At 42.1% G+C, this 23,118-nt stretch overlaps 1 protein-coding gene across 3 annotated transcripts in view; it reads left to right on the top strand.

Moving 5' to 3' along the window:
• INO80 (INO80 complex ATPase subunit) overlaps positions 1 to 23,118 on the top strand; it is a 148,407-nt gene that overhangs the window by 58,797 nt on the left and 66,492 nt on the right. For all 3 annotated transcript variants that reach the window (XM_017348137.3, XM_002717971.5, XM_070054006.1), the window contains exons 15-24: positions 4,322 to 4,381; positions 4,766 to 4,908; positions 6,758 to 6,842; positions 8,396 to 8,513; positions 9,379 to 9,464; positions 13,815 to 13,982; positions 14,198 to 14,331; positions 15,741 to 15,808; positions 16,481 to 16,574; positions 17,702 to 17,873. In XM_017348137.3, the coding sequence (XP_017203626.2) occupies positions 4,322 to 4,381; positions 4,766 to 4,908; positions 6,758 to 6,842; positions 8,396 to 8,513; positions 9,379 to 9,464; positions 13,815 to 13,982; positions 14,198 to 14,331; positions 15,741 to 15,808; positions 16,481 to 16,574; positions 17,702 to 17,873 (1,128 nt within the window). The remainder of the gene's footprint in view (positions 1 to 4,321; positions 4,382 to 4,765; positions 4,909 to 6,757; positions 6,843 to 8,395; positions 8,514 to 9,378; positions 9,465 to 13,814; positions 13,983 to 14,197; positions 14,332 to 15,740; positions 15,809 to 16,480; positions 16,575 to 17,701; positions 17,874 to 23,118) is intronic.

Below are 23,118 nucleotides of genomic sequence, written 5' to 3'. Positions count from 1 at the left end.
GGCCATTGGAGGGTGAACCAACAGTAAAGGAAGACCTTTCTCTCTGTCTCTCTCTCACTGTCCACTCTGGCTGTCAAAAATAAAAAAATAAAAATAAAAGGTAGTTAGATCCATGATGATGATCCCCAGGAGCTCATTTTATTTGGCAGTTATCTGGGTAATATTCTTCATGGTTTTATTGTGATCATTGCCTCTTCCTCCTTTTTTTCTTCCCAACTTCATTTTTTTCTACCATGAAGTATGATTTTTGTTTTTTACGTGTGTTTTTAAAATTGTTAATAGGATTTATGTTTTTTAAAAAAAATTGTGCCATCTTTGATTTCTGAAATTGGCTATTCTATGTTTTTCACTTAATTTGTTTCCATTCTCTTTTATTCTTTTCCACTTTTTCATAAACTTTTTTTCTTTTTCTAATGCCTTGAAATGTAGCATAGGTTAATTTTTAGCTTTTAAATATGTGTCTTTAAGGCTGCAAGTTGCTTTGTAAACATGACTTAAGCTATCAAAAGGTTACTATGTGTCATATTCATTATCTTTAAATTCAAAATAATCTTTACCTTGCATTGCCAAGTTCTTCCTTGATCCATAGGTTATTTAAAAATATATTTCTTAAATTCCAAACAGGAAGGACTTCCTAGGTATCATGCCTTGGTTATTACTTTATAGCTTAAAAAGAGAACATACTTTTTATGATTTTAATCTTTTGAAATTTGTTGCATCTTGGCTTTTTTTTTTTTTTTTTTTTTTTTTTTTTTTTTTTTTTGACAGGCAGAGTGGACAGTGAGAGAGAGAGACAGAGAGAAAGGTCTTCCTTTGCCGTTGGTTCAGCCTCCAATGGCCGCCGCTGCAGCTGGCGCACCGCGCTGATCCGATGGCAGGAGCCAGGATCCAGGTGCTTTTCCTGGTCTCCCATGGGGTGCAGGGCCCAAGCACCTGGGCCATCCTCCACTGCACTCCCTAGCCACAGCAGAGAGCCGGCCTGGAAGAGGGGCAACCGGGACAGAATCCGGCGCCCTGACCGGGACTAGAACCCGGTGTGCCGGCGCCGCAAGGCGGAGGATTAGCCTATTGAGCCACGGCGCCGGCCTGCATCTTGGCTTTTACGACCCAACAACATATGGACAGTTTATACATGTCCTCTGTGTGTTGGAAAATTATGGGTTGCAGGTGTATGGCGTAGTGGTTAAAACATCTGTGTTCCATACCATAGTACCTGGGATCAATACCCAGCTATGGCTTTTGATTCTAGCTTACTGCCACTGTAGAACAGGGAGACAGTAAGTGATGGCTCAAGTAATTGGATCCCTGCCCCATACACAGGAGACCTGGATTACGTTCCCAGCTCCTGACATTTACTGGGTTCATCCCTGACTCCACCACCAACAATTGATTGCATTTGTGTAGTGAACTAATAGATAGAACTCTATCTCCATCTTTATCTCTATATAAATATCACTTTCTGCCTCCCTGTCCAATGCCCCCCCCCAAAACACACACACACACACACACACACACACACACAAAATTATAGGTATTTTGTACTTAGTGCAGCTCTTTTTTGCTGATCTGGTCAAGTCTGGAAGCCTGTTTGGCTCTTCTGCATCTTTACTAATTTTTGTCAGCCTGTTAATTCAGGATCTGAGGGAAGAATTTATTCTGATTATGGATTTGTCCTATTCATTTTTCCTTTCTACAATCTGAGGCTAAAAGAGGATTCCAAATTTATAATTTTTTTAAGATTTTATTTATTTATTTGAAAGTCAGAGTTACACAGAGAGAAGAGAGGCAGAGAGAGACAGAGAGAGATCTTCCATCCGATGGAAGGTTTTCCATCCCCCGTTGGTCATGACGGCTGGAGCTGCGCTGATTTGAAGCCAGGAGCCAGGAGCTTCTTCTGGGTCTCCCATGTGGATGCAGGGGTCCAAGCACCTGGGCCATCTTCTGCTGCTTCCCCAGGCCATAGCAGAGAGCTGGATAGGATGAGGAGCAGCCAAGTCTCGAACCGGCGCCCATATGGGATGCTGGTGCCACAGGCGGAGGATTAACCAAGTGAGCCACGGTGCTGGGCCCCATATATTCTTTTTTTTTTTTTTTAAGATTTTTATTTATTTATTTGAAAGGTAGAGTTATAGACAATGAGAGGGAGAGAGAGAGAAAGGTCTTCCTTCCGTTGGTTTACTCCCCAAATGGCCGCAAAGGCTGGAGCTGCGCCGATCTTAAGCCAGGAATTAGGAGCTTCTTCCTGGTTTCTCATGTGGGTGCAGGGGCCCAAGGACTTGGGCCATCTTCTGCTACTATTCCAGGCCATAGCAGAGAGCTGTTTTGGAAGAAGAGCAGCCGGGACTAGAACTGGTGCCCATATAGGATGCTGGCGCTGCAGGTGGAGGATTAACCCACTGTGCCACGGTGCTGGCCCCTATATATTTTTATTTAAAAGATAACTGGGAAAATATTGCAAGGCGTCCTGACTTTTCAAAAGGTGTAATGGAGATAGACATTTGATTTTAGTTGTTATGTGGCCTTGTTCTGTATCAGAGCATCTAGATCCGATACCCACCTCCCTCTTTTTTTTTTAAAGATTTTATTTATTTGAGATTTTTTTTTATTAGATTTACAGACAGAGACAGTGAGAGACAGAGAGAAAGGGCTTCCATCTGCTGGTTCACTCCCCAAATGACCACAAAGGCTGGAGCTGGGCTGATCCAAAGCCAGGAGCCAGGTGCTTCTTCCATTTCTCCCATGCGGGTGCAGGGGCCCCTAAGACTTGAGCCATCTTCCACTGCTTTTCCAGGCCATAGCAGAGAGCTATCTGCTGATTCCCTCCCCAGATACAGTAGCCAGTGCTGGGCCAGGCTGAGTCCATGATCCTAGAACTCAATCCAAGTCTCCCACGGGGATGGCAGGGACCCAAGTACTTGAGCCATTACCTGCTGCATCCTGGGGCACATGTTAACAGGAAGCTGGAGTTGAAAGCAGAGCAGGCTCTTCTGTAGGGGATACAGACATCTCATGTGATATCTTAACTGCTGCATCAAATGCCTGCCCTGTGGATATCTTCCTCTGACCTACCGTCTAGTTTACTAATTTCCTCATGAGCTGCATCTGATCCTGTCATTAAATCCATTCATTGAATTCCTGATTTTAGTTACTATATTTTTTAGTCCTAAAAATTCTTTTATATATGCATAGTACACCATTGAAGTTCTCTATCTTGTCTTCCATGAACAAATCAGCATTTAAAAAAATCTGATTCCAGGGACCAGTGTTAGTGCAGTGGGCTAAGCCACTGTGTGCGATGTTGGCATCCTATATGGGCACCAGTTTGGTTCCCTACTGCTCCATTTCCCATCCAGCTCCCTGCTAATGTGGGAGAGTAGTGGATGATGAACCATAAACTTGAGCCCCTGCCACCCACATGAGAGACCCTGATGGAATTCCAAGGCTCTTTGTTTTGGCCTTGTAAAGCCCCAACCATTGTTGCTTTTTGGGGAGTGCACCAGTGGGTGGATGATCTCTCTCTCTTCCTTTCAAATCAGTAAATAAATCTTTTTTTTTTTTTAATCAGATTCTCACATTTTCATTATCTGGGTATCTTTTGGGTTTTCTGTTGTTTTTCATGTTGATTTTTAGTAACATGATGTGGTGTCTCCATGGCTGTTTGCTTATAAATTGTATACCAGACATGGTATGGGAAAACTGTGGAGATGGCTTTGGTCTCTCACTGCTGTTTTCTTCCTACACAGAGGATTTTTACCCCCTTTACTGCTGTTTGTTTTTCTGGGGCACAAATAATAAAAGGCCTCTTAACCTAGTCAGTAATTGAGAAGGTTTGAGGCTAAGATTCATTACCTGTTAGGGCAAGTTAACATATTATTTACTGTTTTACTGGTATATAGCTTTTGAGTCCCATCTGAAATCCAGAGGCCTTCTCCTTGAGCTACAGTTTTTGTTGTATGATCCCTGTGCTTTTAAGAAAAGAAGAAATCAAACCTCTCCTCAATTTCTTACCTTCTCAGCTAGAACTTGGGGATAGATCAGTGCCAGAACAGGGATAGTGTCACATCCAAGGCTTACCTCACTGGACTTCCTTTCTTTTCTGTTTCTTGGCTCCATAATTTCCTGCTGCCTCAGTAGTTTTGTTATTTTCAAACAACTGTATTCTGTGTTATGCTTTTATTTTTCAGACCATAAGGTGTACTATTGAAAAAAGAGAAAGCCATATTCATTCAATTAGCTTCCTTTTAAATCTTTCTGAATAACATGCATGTGATGATTTAGTAGTATCAGTAGAAAATAACATATGTATTGGCCTTTTTCCCAGGTGCTGCCATACTGGGGAAATCCTCATGATAGAAAAGTCATCAGGAGGTTCTGGAGTCAGGTAACTTTTAACTTACTACAGACAAGTCAGTAATCACATTTTCCACTTGATTTGAACAGTTTCTTGGGGATGAAATCTTAGCATTATGTAATTCTGGACACTGTGCAAATATACTTATCTTCTGATACAGTGCTTTCCTTATTATGGACAGTCAGCTAGACATGAAGTTCAAGATTGAGAAAAAACCTTTTCTTTAACAAACTGAAGGCTGTTTCTTAACACAGTTTGTTATAAAAGTGACTTATTTAAAAATTACAGCTCATCTCATTCCACACCTCCATGGTGACTTTCAGTATCTTGGCCATAGATAATACAGGCTATAGTTCCTTACTCTATTTTGTAGTTTTAAGTATCTCTTTTCACTCTACTCCTCTTGTATTACAGAAAACCCTCTACACTCAGGATGCCCCCTTCCACGTGGTTATCACCAGCTACCAGTTGGTGGTACAGGATGTAAAGTATTTCCAGCGGGTCAAATGGCAATACATGGTACTGGATGAAGCTCAGGCACTCAAGAGTAGTTCCAGGTGTGTAAGTAGTAAAATACAAGCTCCAGGATTTGGTACAATACGTGCATGTATTTATATACTTGTGAAAGAATAGCAGAGAGGTTTTAGATCATGATGTGATACAGTGTCTGCGTCAGCCATGTGCCCTACTGAAAGCCAAGTGCCCCCCTCCCCTGCAGTTTTTCATGGGACACAAATATCAATGCTTAGGGTGCAAAGATTTTTTCCCCGTACTCAATAATTATGAAATTTAACAGATCTTTTTCAAGGAAAATTTCTCTAGATGCGAAGTCTCTGTCCTTTATTTGGGGGATCATTTTAGATAGGAGTTCCAAGTAGGAATTAAAATGCTATATTATGTGGGTTGGAGATTATGTCCATTTTTTTATAGGCTTGGCTCAGTTAGATTGTTATTAAATCTTCAAGAATTCTGTTATTTGTTTAATGTATTCAACAACTTAAATGTCCCAAACTGAATAGTAAGAATGAATGGCTATGAAGTGCAATGCTTGTACCAAACCTCAAGTTTGATGTGTCACATGTTAATTGGCTATCAGGCATTTTCCATGGAACTTTGCATCTGAAAGCATCACTTTATTTTTCATGCTTTTGAAGGAAGACATGCATGTAACTGGGAGCGTTGAACACAATTTTTTTTTTTTTGTGGACAGTGAGAGAGAGAGAGACAGAAAGGTCTTCCTTTTGCCGTTGGTTCACCCTCCAATGGCCGGCACGGCCGGCGCGCTGTGGCCAGCGCACTGCGCTGATCCGACGGCAGGAGCCAGGTACTTATCCTGGTCTCCCATGGGGTGCAGGGCCCAAGTACTTGGGCCATCCTCCACTGCACTCCCTGGCCACAGCAGAGAGCTGGCCTGGAAGAGGGCAACGGGGACAGAATCCGGTGCCCCGACCGGGACTAGAACCCAGTGTGCCGGCGCCGCAAGGTGGAGGATTGTGGGGAGCAACCCGGACTAGACTGTTACTGGAATTAAGACTTATTCTATGCATCTGCTCTCCCACAATATGGCGCTGGGAGAGAAGAAAACAGCTTCTACACAGCTGCCTCCAGTTCAGCCAATAAACTGTAGGACTTGCTCCTGATTGGAGGAGAGCAGCGAACTCGGCGTGTGGGCAGCCGAGTTGGGATTGGCAGAGGAGGACTATAAAGGAGGAGAGAGACGGCATGCACCAGGAACATCTAAGGGGAACATCTAAGGGGAACACCTGTGCAGCCCCCGAGAGAGCCGGCCGGCGGTGTGCCGCTCCCCTGCGGAAGTGGGGAATGTGGCAGGGGGAACCGCCCTTCCACGGAGGTGGAAGGGACAGTAGCCAACCCGGGAAGAACCAGCAGCAAACCCGGGAAGGGCCGAGCAGACGAAAGAACAGCGCAGGGTCCTGTGTCGTTCCTCCACGAAGAGGGGGAGCGACAAGGATTAGCCTAGTAAGCTGCGGCGCCGGCCACAATTTGTTTTCTTACTGCCTCCTCTTCATTCCTTTATTTCTGTCTCCAGTTTTATACTGGAAGTGCATAGATTAGTAATTTTAATGACTTCTGTTTTCTGATAAAATGACTTACATCAACAAAACTGACCAAGCATAGTGACTTCTGAAAGTCAACAAGTATTCTACTTGAGGCTGTTTTTTCTATGCTATGAAATCATGATTTCAGAATAAAATAAACTTTTCTGAAATTTCCTGTCCTCATCTTTGTTGATTATTTTTACAATTGTGTAAATGTTAGAATACTTGATTCTGAGGTGTGGTGGGTTTTTTTGCAAAGCATTTTTAGAAATATAGAGTATCAGTGTCAGTAGGGTAATAGAGAAAGATTTACTATTAAATTGGAATTTGTTATTTTATTGGACAGCGTTCGTTGGAAGATCCTCTTACAGTTCCAATGTCGGAATCGGCTTTTGCTCACTGGGACCCCTATTCAGAACACCATGGCAGAGGTAGGCACTGGCCAAGGACCAGGTTTATTTCTCTGAGACAGAGTGGTTCTAGAAGAGAATAGAATTCTGTATTCATGCCTCTCCGTAGTGCTACTGCTCTGTACAAAGTATATTTTCAACATAAAAGGAAGAATTTGAAAGAAACAAAAGTAAGTGGTTTTTTTATGCATTTTTTTCTTTTAAGATTTATTTATCTATTTGAAAGAGTTATAGAGAAGCAGAGGCAGAAAAAGAGGTCTTTCATCCACTGGTTCATTCCCTAGATGACTGATGAGATACGGCTAGAGCTGTGCTGAGCTGAAGCCAGGAGCTTCCTCTGGATCTCCCAGGCAGGTGCAGGGGCCCAAGCACTTTGATCATCTTCTACTGCTTTCCCAGGCCATGGCAGAGAGCTGGATCGGAAGTAGAGCAGCCAGGACTCGAACTGGCACCCATATGGGATGCGGGCACTGCAGGCAGCGGCCCTAGTACCAGCACTAAGCATCATTTTAATTTTGTTATTCTCTGGCATATGCCTGTGAAGTATTCTATTGCTTTATCTTAATGTAATAGTGACTAACTTAAGAGATGCTTTTATGCTAAAATTGAATGGTAATATATTTCAGGGCCAGCTTGTGCCGGAGTCAGTTAGGCTGCTGGCTGCAATGCCAGCACCACTTAGGATTGCCACCGGTTTAGTCCTGGCTGCTCCACTTTTCATTTAGCTCCTTGCTAATGGTGCATGGGAAACAATGAATGATGGCCCAAGACCCCTACACCCATGTTGGAGACTGAGAATAATTTCCTGGTTCCTGTCTTTGCTTCCTAGCTGTTGCAGCCATTCGGGGAGTAAACCAGTAGATGGAAGATCTCTCTCTAGTTCCTCTCTCTTTGGAACTGTGCCTCTCAAATAAAAATAGAAAAATTTAAAACAAAACAGTAAAATTGAATGGTAATATTCTTTAGAGAAGCTAAAATGTAACAATAACAACAATAACAATAATTAATTGATCATCTAGAATAGGGGTCAGAAAACTTTCTTCAAAAGGCCAGATAGTAAATATTTTAGAATTTGCAAACAGTAGTCACTGTTGCAGCTATGAAATTTTGGCTGTTTAATGCTAAAGTTTTGCTGATGTTGCCTAGGTGAACAGGCATGGCTATGTTCCAATAACATTATTTGCAGAATACACGACAGGCCCCACAGACCATAATTTCCTGACCCCTGATCCTAAGGTTCTTAGTAACAGGTTATGCTATCTCAGGTTGTGTTCAGTTGTGAAATGGATTTTTTATAAAGCACGTATCTCATCAGTCAACCTTGAGTTTATGAGGTGTTGCAGCAAAAATGTGGTTATTAGTCAATTAACTTCAAACTGAAAGCTTACTTAAGGTTGACTGATGAGATATGTGCTTTTACACTCATTCATTCTGTGTCCTCTTACCCCATCCCCATCTCAACAGATAGCACAACCATGCCTACAGCTGTCTCCTGCCTGTCTCCAATCCTTGCAAATCCTCACCCATTATCATTTTGTCGTCCTACAGCTATTTTATTTTTTCTTTGTTTTCAGCTCTGGGCTCTGCTGCATTTCATAATGCCAACATTATTTGATTCACATGAGGAATTTAATGAATGGTTTTCCAAGGACATTGAGAGCCATGCTGAAAACAAATCTGCCATCGATGAGAGTGAGTACTATTATGAGCTAGCTTTCCTTCTGTCTATTCACATGGGAAATTACATAATTGTATGTTCTTTTGTGTAAAGATTTTTTTTCCAGTATACATAGAATGGGGGGAAAGTTGTTTCTGTTATAAAGTAATTATGTAGTTTGTTTGCATTTGGAAAAGTCAGAAGACTAATTTAGGTTATGTAGTCTTGACTATTTAATTGAAGCAGAACAGTCTTAGTTCAAACACTACTACTACATTTTGGCTGGAGGAGTCCCTGTTTTCCACACACATCCTGAAAAATTCATAGCAGAATTATATTTTTGGAAACAGATCAAGACTTTTTTTCTTTTGATGAGAACAAAATATTAGAAGGGTCATTTTTGTTATTTTCCTTTATGTAATAAGATTTGTTTCTAATGTGAACACTTCAAACTTTTGACCTTGTTGAATGTTTACCTGTTTTTAAGAGCATTCTTTTGTGTTTTATTACATAGATATTAGATGACATTAAAGTTGGAAAAGTCCTTTAAGTGATTTTGCATTACATACAAGTTGTTAATTTGCTAGCAGTTGCATTCCTTTTTGGGAACACTGTAAGTCCTAGATAGCTTTTTTTAGACTTACATGAGAAACATTATCAGTAAAATGTTTGTAAAAATTGTGCAAGTGAATACTAATGGAAATAGAGCTTAATTCATCGGCCCAGATGTTATAGAAAATTAACATTCGTTGCTTTCTCTCTCGAGAAGAAGTTTGAATCTGCTTTCCAAGAATTACTGAGCCAAGTAGGGTTTGAAGGGTTGCATGAGAGATGAGCATGTTGTGTTTCTACTGCTTGTGTTTGGTCAGTATAATGTTGGGGATCCTCCTGGCATTTCAGATCAACTCTCTCGCTTACACATGATCTTGAAACCATTTATGCTGAGGAGAATCAAGAAGGATGTGGAAAACGAGTTGTCTGATAAGGTAAGGAAAGAAGACCTCATGAATTTAAGCCTTATTGGTACCAAAGTAAGGTTCCAGGGGTGAAAAATTTGTTGATACATGTAGAAGGCTTTTAAATTTGATTGTTTCAAGGACAGGCATTTGGTGCAGCTGTTAGGCTGTTGCTTGGAATACCCATATCTGATATTGGAGTGCCTGGATTCAGTTTCTGGCTCTGCTTTGAATTCCAGCTTCCTGCTTCTGTTCCCATGGGGAAATAGCAGGTAGTGGCTTAAGTTTAGTTCTCATCACCCACATGAAAGAACTAGATTGCGTTCCAAGCTCCTGATTGTGCTCTGGCCCAGGCCTGGCTGTTGGAGGCATTTGGGGTATGAACCAGCAGATGGAAGAGCTTTCCTCATTCTTTCAAAATAAGTAAATGAAAATTTAAATTTGAATGCGTCAAAAGGATTTCAAATGAGTCAGTTAGTAAAAGGAAAGGGACATTCTTACCTTTCTCTTATTTCATACATTTTTACTGGAGAATTTGAAACATTTCAAAAATTACAAAGAAAAGTATAATGAGTCTCTTTCTACCCATTGTACAGTGTTAATAGTGATCAACTCATAGCCATCCCTATATCTCTGAATTATTCTGAAGCAAATCCCAGATACCAGATAACTCCAAAAGATCGGTCTTTTGTTTGTATAAAAATTTTTTTTTAAAGACTTAAGACGGAAAGAGACCCTCCATCCACTGATTCACTTCCAAAATGGTGGCAGTGGTTGGAGCTGGGCCAGCTGGAAGCCATGAGCCCAGAACTCCATCCATATCTTCCACTTTGGTCGCAGCGGCCCAGACACCTGGGCCATCCTCTGCTGCTTTCCCGGGAGCATTAGCACAGGAGCTGGATTGGAAGCAGAACAAATGGGACATGAACCAGCGCTTATATGGTATGCACACGTTGCAGGTGGTAGCCTAACCTTCTGTGCCACAGTGCTGCCCCCTATAAATCTGTTTTTTATTTTTCACTTATTTGAGAGAGAAAGGGAGCTCCATGGTTCATTCCCCAGTTTCCCTCAAGGGGTGAAGCTGGGCTGAATTGGAGCCAGGAACACAATCCAGGTTTCCCATGGGTGACAGAAATCCAATTACTTGAGCCATTATTGTTAATACCCAAGGTCTGCATTGACAGAATACTTGAGTCAGAAGCCAGAGCCAGGAACCAAACACAAGCACATAATCACTAGCATATAGGTTTGCTCTAAGATATGGTCTTAAAAATACATTAATATGGAACCCGTGCTGTGGTGTAGCAGGTAAAGCTGCCGTCTGCAGTACTTTCATCCCATATGGGCAAAGGTTCGAGTTCCAGTTGCTTCAATTTTTTTTATTATATTTATTTTATTTTGCAAGATAGAGTTACAGACAGAGAAAGGTCTTCCATATGCTGGTTTATTCCCCAAATAATTCCCCAAATGGCCGCAATCCAAAGCCAGGAGCCAGAAGCCTCTTCTAGGTCTCCCATGTGGTTGTGGTGGCCCAGGTACTTGGGTCGCCTTCCACTGCTTTCCTTAGGCCATAGCAGAGAGCTGTATCAAAAGAGGAGTAGCCAGAACATGAACTGGTGCCCATATGGGATGCGGGCACCTCAGGTGGAGGCTTAGCCTACTGTGCCACAATGCCAGCCCCCTTCTCCGCTTTTGACCCTGCTGCCTACTAATGGCCTGGGAAGACAGCAGAAGATGGCTCAAGTGTCTGAGCCCCTGCACGCATGTGGGAGAACCAGGTGAAGCTCCTGACTCTAGTCTGGCCCACTTGTGGCCATTATGGCCATTTAAAGAGTGAACCAGTGGATGGAAGATCTCTCTTTCTGTCTCTTTGTAACTCTGCCTTTCAAATAAATAAATCTTATGAAAAATGACCACTCATCATTATCACTCCTATTAAAGACAATAATTCCATTATAGTATCACATATCTGGTCAGTACTCAGCCATCCCCATTTGTGTGTGCGTGTATGTCTGCCTGTCTTAAATTTCTTTTTTATTTAAGCCATTTGTTAAACAAGCCACACATAACATTAGGGTACTGTCTCTTTCACATCTTTTCATCCCTCTTTTCTGTTTTCTTGCAATGTTTTTGAGAAACTGAATTGTTTGTCCTGTAAAGTTTGCCACATCGTGAATTTTGCTAATTCTTTCATATTGGTGTTGTCTGACACATCCTTGTATCATATTGCTATAAATGAGAGTTAGATATAGAAAGTTAATGTGCTTCAGGCTGAAGGTTTTTTTTCTTATACAAACCCAGTACTTTCGATTTAGTATATGTGCTGCCAAAGCAAGTACAATAATTTTAGTTTATAAATATATTAGGGGGAGGATCATCACCAGAGTTTTATGTAATTTTTTGTTACTCCTGTGAATCCATCCTATATTCTTTTTCTCCTAATTTCCAGCCCTTTGGGAGTTTCCACCATATTCTAAAGATTCCACAATTCTTCTAAAGATTGCCCACAATTCACATTCTCTGCCTTAAAAGCATCTTTCCAGATTTTTGACAATATCAGGTGCTTACCTCTACCACTGTCAGAATGTTGAGTCACTTTGAAGTTAGTAATGATCTCTGGAACACTGTTGCAGGAATATATTCCTTCTTTCAAAGAAAGGAGGTACAGTTGTATCTCTACTAGTTATTTTTCTTGATGGCTGTTTTGTCACAGAGATGCACTTCATAGAAAGAAAACATTTAAACCATGGATTCTTTAGTCTTTTCTATCAAAAAAGTCTTAAAAACAACAGCAGTGTCATAGTTTTTGTTGTGTAGTGGTGAATAGGGAGGTGGTCAGAAGACACAGTATGGTTCATCATCCACATTTCTTAAACATCATTCAGTATTTCTCGTCTTTTTGTAGTTCTCTTGAAGGTTGGAGAAGCTTGAAAGAACGTATGAGCTGGGTTTGAATGATGAACTGGCATTCACTGGTCAATATGGTCAAAACCGTGTGCTAGGCAACAGATGTAGGCTGAGCAAAGATGGAGCAGCATCCACATATGTGGTGTTTTGGTAAACGTATTCGGAAGGCCGTTGTGGTTACTGTATATAGCAGTGGATGTGTTGATAGGCAGACTGAGACCACAGAGTATGTTAGATTATGATAGGCTTTCTCCGCCTAGATGAGAAGTTTTAATATTTTGCATAGACAGTAAGCACACTGAGGATTTTTAGCAGTTGAATTACTTGATAAAATTTTTGTGGAAAAGATGTTAGAAGCAGGAGATACTGAAGGCAGGAAGATCCAAAATTAGTAGCAGTCTAGGCTGGCTCTTAGGACATTGTGCAGTCAGGTGATGGGAATGGTTGGAACTGGCTAGTTGTAAATTCAGGTTGAGTTGAGGGATTAGAAGTACCTGGCTCATGGCCGGCGCCGCGGCTCACTAGGCTAATCCTCCGCCTTGCGGCGCCGGCACACCGGGTTCTAGTCCCGGTTGGGGCGCCGGATTCTGTCCCGGTTGCCCCTCTTCCAGGCCAGCCCTCTGCTGTGGCCAGGGAGTGCAGTGGAGGATGGCCCAGGTGCTTGGGCCCTGCACCCCATGGGAGACCAGGAAAAGCACCTGGCTCCTGGCTCCTGCCATCGGATCAGCGTGGTGCGCCGGCCGCAGCGCGCCGGCCGCAGCGCGCCGGCCGTGGCGGCCATTGGAGGGTGAACCAACGGCAAAGGAAGACCTTTCTCTCTGTCTCTCTCTCTCACTGTCCACTCTGCCTGTCCAAAAAAAAAAAAAAAAAAAAAAAAAAAGTACCTGGCTCCTGCCATCGGATCAGCGCGGTGCGGCGGCCATTGGAGGGTGAACCAACGGCAAAGGAAGACCTTTCTCTCTGTCTCTCTCTCTCACTATCCACTCTGCCTGTCAAAAAAAAGAAAAAAAAAAAAAGTGGTAGAATGTGGCATGTGACAGAGAAGTCAAAACCAACTCTCATCAGAGCTGTCTGAGATTTGTCTTTGGCCAACTGAAATAAATGATTTAATGTTGTTAACCAATTTAGCAAATTTTGGGAAAGATAGTTGCTATAGATTGAGTGGTGTTGTCATGTCTGATAGCTGAAAATATGATGCTAGGGATGTTTGGAAATACATTTTTTGCAAGGTATTGTGAATGGTTGTAGTTGGTACTAGTGGAATAGAAGTGATTACTGAGGGAGAGCACATGTGACATGAGGGCCAAGGAAAGAACCTTGCTCATATTTCTGGATGCTTATTCACATCACAGGTTTATAGATACCGTATTCATATAAGTATTGTTTTCTTGGTCATAATCTGATTTGCATGTATGTTCATCTTCCAGGTGATACTAAATATTTCCAAATATAATTGTTCTTACTGATTTTTAGATTGAGATTCTAATGTACTGCCAACTGACCAGCCGACAAAAGCTGTTATATCAGGCACTAAAGAACAAAATTTCCATTGAAGATTTATTGCAGTCTTCTATGGGCTCTACCCAGCAAGCACAAAATACCACCAGCAGCCTCATGAATCTAGTCATGCAATTTAGGAAGGTAAGAGCCTGGATCAGCTGCCTTGAAGTTGCCCTTATTGACCCACTTCAAGAAAAAGATTCTAGGCTTGATGCCAGAGAAAGGCCATTAAAAGAGATGAAAATGGGAGCGTGAGTGTTCACATTAGAAAACTTTTGGGATATGGGATACCCTATTCCATCCTAGAGTAATTTGTGCATATGGCTATATTACCTTCCCATTTCCCTTTCTTTTAGGTGTGTAATCACCCAGAATTATTTGAACGGCAAGAAACTTGGTCTCCATTTCATATTTCCCTTAAGCCATACCAGATATCAAAGTTTATCTACCGTCATGGACAAATCAGGGTCTTCAACCATTCGCGAGACAGGTGAGTCGATATTAATACCTTTTTGCCCCTTTTGAGTTCTATAATTTGGGGTTTTATGTCTGAATGAATAAATTGAGTGTATGTGGTGTCCCAGCAATGAGGTGTTTTAGCAAAGGATGGACAAGTAGTTATTGGGAGATCTTGTGTAGGAATTTGAGTACTATTAAGTCTTCTATTACATGACCTTAAAGGCTATAGCAGTTTTCAGCTGCCTTGCTAAAACAGGAGTGTGCACTTGTATACCAATGTGTATGTGCATCAGTAGTGAATAGCAAATGTACTCAAGTGCCCCAGTACTGAAGGTTTGTAGTATCTTTTTTTTGGTTTATTGGATGAAAGAGAAAGATAGAGATCTTCCATCTATGGTTCACTCCCCAAATGACTGCAACTGCTAGGGCTGAACCAGGCATAAGCAAGGAGCAAGATTTTTCTGTGTCCCCTACATGGGTATAGAGGACTAAGGACGTGGGCCATCTTCCCCTACTTTCCCAGGCACAATAGTAAGGAGCAGGATCGGAAATGGAACAGCTATGACTCCAACTGGCACCTGTATGGAATGACAGCACTGTAGACAGCGGCTTAACCTGCTGTGCCACAACATTGGCTCCATGTGGTGGCTTATTTTATACCTGGAGTTGTACTTGTTGAAGAACTAATTGCATTTTAAGTTAATCAGTTACTGTTTCCAGAATCAATGATAGATTTGGTAAAATTTGGAGTAGTTGTTAGGCTAATGCATTAGAAGACAGTTTGCATTTGGAAAATTAGGTGTACACTTTTAACCCTGACATTTGAAAAGATGGGTTTAGAAAGCTGCTACTTTAGAGAAATAAACTATTACAAAGATACTCATCAAAATGGCCTCCTGAAACTGAAATTGGGTTTAATTTTATGAGTTCTTTGTGATAGATCCAGGTTGATACTTAACTAGACGAACAAGGGCATATAGCAAAGCTGTAGTACTTTGTGCTTAATAGAATTTTTTTTTACAGATTTATTTATTTATTTGAAAGGCAGAGTTACAGAGAGGCACAGGCAGAGAGAGAGAGGGGTCTTACATTCGCTGTTCACTCCCCAGATGGCTACAATGGCTGGAGCTGTGCTAATTCAAAGCCAAGTGCCAGGAGCTTCCTCCAGGTCTCCCATACAGGTGCAGGGGCCCAAGGACTTGGGTCATCTTCCACTACTTGCCCAGACCCCAGCAGAGAGCTTGATTGGAAGTGGAGCAGCCAGGCCTCAAACTGGCGCCCATATGGGATGCCAGCACTGCCCCTACGCCACAGTGCCAGCCCCAAGTATTTCTAATAATATGGCAAGAAACTTAAATCTAAAAGACTCTACTTGTTCTAGAACTTTCCCGTCTTCTCGGATTTATATTTGAGTTTAGGTTTATTTTATTCACTTTGCAGGTGGTTGAAGGTTCTTCTTTCTCCATTTGCACCAGATTATATCCAGCAGTCTCTCTTCCACAGAAAAGGTAGGTTTTAATGTTCTGTGTTAAGGTAGCTGTGTGAAAGGATTTATCAAGATGTTCTTTTTCTGAGAGCTTTAGCTGGAAGTGTTTTTGTCTAAATGATAGGCCTAAAAAGCCTTGATAAAATTCAATTAAATAAATTAGTCCTCTTGCCTAGTGTCTTTGGTTTATGGCTCTAACAAGAAGCAGTAGATAATGAATACACAAACCTTCCGCCTTTTATATCTGACTTAAATATTTCTTGCCCTGGATACTTGACAAAAAGTCAGTTTTGGACTTTTAGTAATAAGACGTCCTAATCCTTCTTAGTCTGAAGAAAAGAAGGTACTCAGCTTCGAGCACTGTCTGAAATATTAAGGCCAAGGTTCAGAATCTTTCATCTCTGTCCAGTCCTTTTCCTTTTCCAGGCATGTCAAAGCGAAGGCAGTTAGCCCAGCATCCAAAAACCCCAAAGATAACTAATGAGCCAGCTCTATTCTATAGCATATGTGCCGTATCTCATTGGCCTCCATTTCTATCTGTAATTTTAGTAGAAATCTGTGACACAGTGGCTACATCAGAACCTTTCAAACATATTTTGGTTCTTAAGTCAGAATTTAGCAACTGGAGCAGACTTTAATTGACTACTATTTCTTGGTTTGCTATTAGGGCTAACATTGGTTTTTAATATTTCAGGTATTAATGAAGAAAGCTGTTTTTCTTTCCTTCGCTTTATTGATGTTTCTCCAGCAGAAATGGCAAACCTCATGCTGCAGGGACTTTTGGCCAGGTGAGAAGTTTGGTCATTATTTGATAGCCAGCAGTTGGGAATAAACAGGCAACAGCAGTTGAATTTTGTCAGATGAAGTATTTCATGTTACATTATCTTAGAGAGTCTGTTGTTCTTTTTCTACTAGTATAACATTCGCTATTTATGTGGGAACTGTAATTTTGTTTTGATCATTTAATTACATGATACTTCATGATATACTACAAATAAAAAATGTTCAGGTATTTGACCTATATGCTACCAAACAGTCTTCAAATACTCTAATTTCAGGTTAGTTTATTATGTCTTACTGATTTCTACAAAGCAAATGGTAGCTGGTGATTCATTTAGTTAGTAGTGCTGACAGCATATCCTGCTTCAAATGTTCTGGAAAATTTAGTTCTGTGATCTTTTTCTTTGGCATAATGACTTTCACTGACTTGATAACTTTATGTAATGAATCATGATTTCATTAGGAATGATTCTGTCTCTAGCATGAAGTTGTCTTCATGGTATGAGTTTCTGTGATATATTCTTTAATAGTGAGAGGAGATTTATGGAGGATTTTAGCTTTCGTATGCCAAGCTAAGTCATGCCAAAGAATCTATAGAGCTGGCTGGCACCATGGCTCAATAGGCTAATCCTCCACCTGTGGCGCCGGCACACCGGCTTCTAGTCCTGGTCGGGGCGCCAGATTCTGTCCCGGTTGCCCCTCTTCCAGGCCAGCTCTCTGCTGTGGCCCGGGAGTGCAGTGGAGGATGGCCCAAGTGCTTGGGCCCTGCACCCGCATGGGAGACCAGGAGAAGCACCTGGCTCCTGGCTTCGGATCAGTGCAGCACGCCGGCCACAGCAGCCATTGGGAAGTGAACCAATGAAAAAGGAAGACCTTTCTCTCTGTCTCTGTCTCTCACTGTCCACTCTGCCTGTCAAAAAAAAAAAAAGAAGAAGAAGAAGAAGCAGCATCTATAGAGCTGAAACATGAAATAGCTTAATTTGAAAGAAAGAAAGAACTAAATTTCTAAATGCTTAAGATTTACAAATTACATGTGCTAGTGAGAGACAACCTCTTGGCTGGTTCCTCACTGCTGTGAACACCCTCATACCTCCATGGAGCACTGAATGAACGTATCTGCTGTGGTTTGTTTCAGATGGTTAGCTATTTTCCTGTCTCTGAAAGCCTCCTACAGGCTCCATCAGCAGCGCTCCTGGGGAGAGCCAGATCGGGAGAGCCACGAGAGATATCTGAGTAACAAGGATTTCCTTCTTGGGGTTAACTTTCCACTCTCCTTTCCCAACCTTTGCAGTTGCCCTTTGTTAAAGGTAAGCAGTTATTTGAGCATAAATCACCTACTTAGTACTTAACTCCTTGTTCATTATATCAGTACAAATCATAATAATAAATAATTGCCCGACAGCCAAAAAATTGAGTTATAATATAATATGCACTTCAGTAAATGTATTTGTATATGTAACTTCACTATAAATGGCACAGATCTTAGATATATGGTTGTGTGGATTTACATATATGTATACAGTTGTGTAATAACCACCTAGATCAAGATAGAGAATACTTCTAGCCCTCAGACATCTTCCTTGTGTTCCTGCCCATTTAATACGTGTAGTTTATAACAAGCAAAGCAACAGATAAAGGTAATTATGGTTCTGTATGTACCATCATAGATTATTTTTGCTCATTTTTAAGCTTTATATCAACAGAATTATCTAGTATATACTCTTTTATGTTTGGGTACTTTAATTTAGTACTGTGCTTACAAGATTCATATGTGTTGCATATAGCATTTTTTTAAAGAATTATTTATGTATTTGAAAATCAAAGTTACAGAGAGAGAAATTTTCTATCTGCTGGTTCATACCCCAAAGAGCTTGAAGCCAGGAGTCAGGAGTTTCTTGTGCATCCTCCCACAGGGGCCCAAGCACTTGGGCCTTTCTCTGCTGCTTTCCAAGACACATTAGCAGGGAGCTGGATTGGAAGTGGAGTAGTTGGGTCTCAAAGAGGCACCCATATGGGATACCGGCATCCCAGGGGGCTGCTTTACCTATCATGCCACAGCTCTGGCCCCGAGCATCTGTTTTTTGTTGCTATGAAGTGTTTCATTCAATAGTGGCAGGGTGATTTCCTATTGGTGAATAGACCAAGGTTATTAACCTATTCTACTTTTGGTGCTTGGTTCCCTGCCACTTGTGTAATAGAGCATATGGACTTCCTGGCCTCTGTCTTGAACTGGACTCACCCCTGGCTATTGCAGCCATTTGGGGAATGAACCGAGAAATGATGGACTTTTCTCTGTATCTCTGTCACACTCTATTCTGCTTTTCAAACTGCGATGTTTTAAATATAAGGCTTTGGATTCTTTTTTTTTTTTTTTTTAAGATTTATTTATGTATTCGAAAGTCAGAGTAACAGAGGAGAGGCAGAGAGAGAGAGAGGGGTCTTCCATCCAATGGTTCACTCCCCAGTTGGCCGCAACAGCCGGAGCTGTGTCGCTGTGAAGCCAGGAGCCAAGAGTTTCTTCCAGGTCTCCCATGCGGGTGCAGGGGCCTATGGACGTGGGCCATCTTCCACTGCTTTCCCAGTCCATAGCAGAGAGCTGGATCAGAAGTGAAGCAGCCGGGTCTCGAACTGGCACCCATATGGGATGCCGGCACTTCAGACCAGGGTGATAACCCACTGCGCCACAGCGCCACCCCTCTTTTTCATTTTTTAAAGCAATGTATTTGTTTTTCTTCATTTTTATAAATTTTTATGTACATTTATTTGTTTTTAAGATTTATTTAGTTAATTGAAAATCAAAGTTAGAGGGGCTGACACTGTGGTGTACCTGGTAATGCCACTGCCTGCAGTGCTGACGTCCTATATAGGCACGATGTGTGCCGTACCATGTGTGACACACATTTGAAAGGCAGAGTTACAGAATGAGAGGCAAAAGCAGAGAGATCTTCCTTCTGCTAGTTTAATCCCCAAATGGCCACAATAGCTGGACCTGGGCCAGTCTGAAGCCAGGAGGAGCTTCTGTTGGGTCTCCCACACAGGTTCAGGGGCTCAAGCCCTTGGACCGTCTTCTGCTGCTTTCCTAAGCCATAACAGAGATCTGGATCAGAAGTGCAGCAGCTAGGGCCGGCGCTGCGGCTCACTAGGCTAATCCTCCGCCTTGCGGCGCCGGCACACCGGGTTCTAGTCCCGGTCGGGGCACCGGATTCTGTCCCGGTTGCCCCTCTTCCAGGCCAGCCCTCTGCTGTGGCCAGGGAGTGCAGTGGAGGATGGCCCAGGTGCTTGGGCCCTGCACCCCATGGGAGACCAGGAAAAGCACCTGGCTCCTGGCTCCTGCCATCGGATCAGTGCAGTGCGCTGGCTGTGGCGTCCATTGGAGGGTGAACCAACGGCAAAGGAAGACCTTTCTCTCTGTCTCTCTCTCTCACTGTCCACTCTGCCTGTCAAAAAAAAAAAAAAAAAAAAAAGAAGTGCAGCAGCCAGGACTCGTTCCTGGGGCCCATATGGGACACTGGCATTGCAGGCGGCAGCTTTACCTGCTACGCCATCACACCAGCCCCTAGGTAGATCATCTGTCTGCTAGTTCAATGCCCAAGGCTGGGCCAGCCCCAAAGCAGGAATCAAGAACTTATTTTGGGTCTCTTAAATGGGTGGCAGGGGCCCAAGCACTTGGGCCATCTTCCACTGCTTTCCCTGGTACATTAACATTGGAGCAGCGGACTAGACCTACTACCCATATGGATGCTGGAGATGCAGGCAGTGCCTTTACCCACTCCAACATAATACCTTCCCTTGAACTCATTATTTTAAAAAACAGCTCATGACTCTAAAATAATGGCCATTTGTTTTCCTTCTGTGGTAGATAACAGGTCAAGTAGATTACAGTGATGTGGTAAAATATAAGTATATTAAAAATTTAAGGTAGGGGCTGGTGCTGTGGCCTAGTGGGTAAAGCTACCACCTGTAGTGCTGGCATCCCATATGGGCACCAGTTTGAGTCCCAGCTGTTCCACTTCCAATCCAGCTCTCTTCTATGGCCTAGGACAGCAGTAGAAGATGGCCCGAGTCCTTGGGCTCCAGTACCCATGTGGGAAACCTGGAAGAAGCTCCTGGCTCCTGGCTTCAGATCAGCATGGCTCCAGCTATTGCGGCCATCTGGGGAGTGAACCAGTGGATGGAAGACCTCTCTCTCTCTCTCTCTCTCTCTCTCTCTCTGCCTCTCTGCCTCTCTGCCTCTCCTTCTCTGTCTGTATAACTCAGACTTTCAAATAAATTTTTAAAAAAATGTAAGCCATTTTCTATTTTCAGTTAGCTAGTATAGTATACACTGGAGCGTACACACATCTCAAAAGTATACACTACTTAATGACAATGCAGAACACCATCTGACACCTGTGATAATTCATTACTATTCCTCTCCAGTGCCCTATCCCACAAATGTTACTGTAGACAAATATTTTGGTCGTTCTGTTTTTTTTTTTTTTATTACAAATTAAGTTTCTATGAATACCTGTACATTAATTGTAGTGAAAATTTTTAAGCATTTTGTTGGGTACTTATCCAGTGGTCAAATCTCTGGGTCATTTGGTATGAGTCAGTTTGTCAAAAGATTTTCTAAAGTAATTGCACCAGTTTTCGCTCTCACTGTCAATGAGTTCTCAGTGGTCTCCATCCTTGCCAGATGTAATGCTGTCTGTCTTTTGGTCTTAGCCTTTCTGTGTAGTGATAATTGAGTGCAGCTTTACATTGTTTTTCCCTCTGGTATCTGTCAGCCACTTACATAACCTCTTTTATGAAATGCTTTTCCAAGATGCTTGCTTATTTTTTTTATTGTGCTATCTATATTTTCCTTAGGATTTAAAGATCTTTATGTATTACGTATGTATTCTACCTTCTAGCTTACTTTATCATTCTCAGACTAATTAGCAGTTTTTACTTCCTTTTAAAGAAATCTTTGCTTATATCAAGTTCATAGGGATTATTCTCTATTCTCCATATTTTTTTGATTCTCATATTCAAACCTACAAGGATTTGGTTTTTTGTGTATGGTGAAGGTTGTGTTTTTTGTTATGTTTTCCACATCTAGATATCATAGATGTTTGTCCTAGCTCCATTTATTGAAAAGACCATCCTACTGTACCACAGCTGCATTGTTGTCAAATAAGTGGCTGTGTATGCTTGGTCCTGTTTCTGAACTCTGTTCTATTAGTCCATTTGTCTGTCTTTGAACTAGCTCCACTCTGTCTTAATTACTATAGCTTCATAATAAGTCTTTGTACTGTTGGCACAGATACTCCAGCTTTGTTTTTCTTTGGTGTTGCCTGGGCTGTTCTTAGCCCTTTGTATTTTCCTGTTAATTTTGGAATCAGCTTATAAATCTTATGTTATTTCTTTTGCACAGTCTAAATATATAAGGCAAGTGGTCTGCCAGTGTTGTATTATATACTCCACTTATGAAAACATTCATAATCCATTTCCCCATAACTTGTGTATTTTTTATTTGGGGTCATATCCATATGTTAATGTTATTTCTATTGCAAAAGTTGTGTATGCTTACTGGAGAAACCACTTCTGGACTATAAAAGAAGGTTTTAGTTAAATAGGGAATGGAGATAAAGGGGAAAGTCCCCCCCCCCCTTTTTGTAACTACCCTGTCTCAATAAAATTGTTTGACCTCAAAAGCCAAAGTATTGAGTAATTGAGGGCACTGGTTTATATATCATACGTACTTGTTGGTTCAATGAATATCTAGTGGTAGAGGCCGGTGCCTCTCTGGTTAGGAGATAAGAGAGAGTGAATATTTAAATTTAACAATTAAAATGAACAGGAGTGGCTGACGCCGTTGCATAGTGCGTTAAGCTGCTGCCTGCAGTGTCGGCATCCCATTTGGGGACTGGTTCAAGTCCTGGCTGCTCCACTTCCAGCCCAGCTCTCCACTATGGCCTGGGAAAGCAATAAAACATGGCCCAAGTCCTTGGGTCACTGCAACAGCATGGAAAACTTGTGTGGGAGCTCCTGGCTCCTGGCTTTGAATCAGCAATACTCTGGCTTTTGTGGCCATCTGGGGAGTGAACCAGCAGATAGAAGACCTCTCTCTCACTGCCTCTGCCTTTCTAATGAAAAAGAAGAAGCCTACATAGGTCAGGATCCTGACTTTGGATTGGCTCAGATCTGGCCATTGTGGACATTTGGGGAGTGAACCAGTGGATAGAAGACTTCTCTCTCTTCCTCTGCCTCTCTGTAACTCTGCCTTTCGAATAAATCAATAAATCTTTAAAAAACAAAAAAAAGGGAGGGTGCTGTGGTGCAGCAGGTTATAAAGCCCTGGTCACATGGGCATCCTGCTTCTCCTGGTCTCCCATGGGGTGCAGGGCCCAAGCACTTGGGCCATCCTCCACTGCACTTCCTGGCCACAGCAGAGAGCTGGCCTGGAAGAGGGGCAACCGGGACAGAATCCGGCACCCCAACCGGGACTAGAACCCGGTGTGCCAGCACCGCAGGTGGAGGATTAGCCTAGTGAGCCGGGGCGCCGGCTCTGCAAGTATAGTCTTATTC

Source organism: Oryctolagus cuniculus, chromosome 12, assembly GCF_964237555.1.
Source record: "Oryctolagus cuniculus chromosome 12, mOryCun1.1, whole genome shotgun sequence".
NCBI classification, from domain to species: Eukaryota; Metazoa; Chordata; class Mammalia; order Lagomorpha; family Leporidae; genus Oryctolagus; species Oryctolagus cuniculus.
The sequence above is the reverse complement of the archived record's forward strand: the minus strand, read 5'-3'. Positions and strand labels throughout refer to the sequence as shown.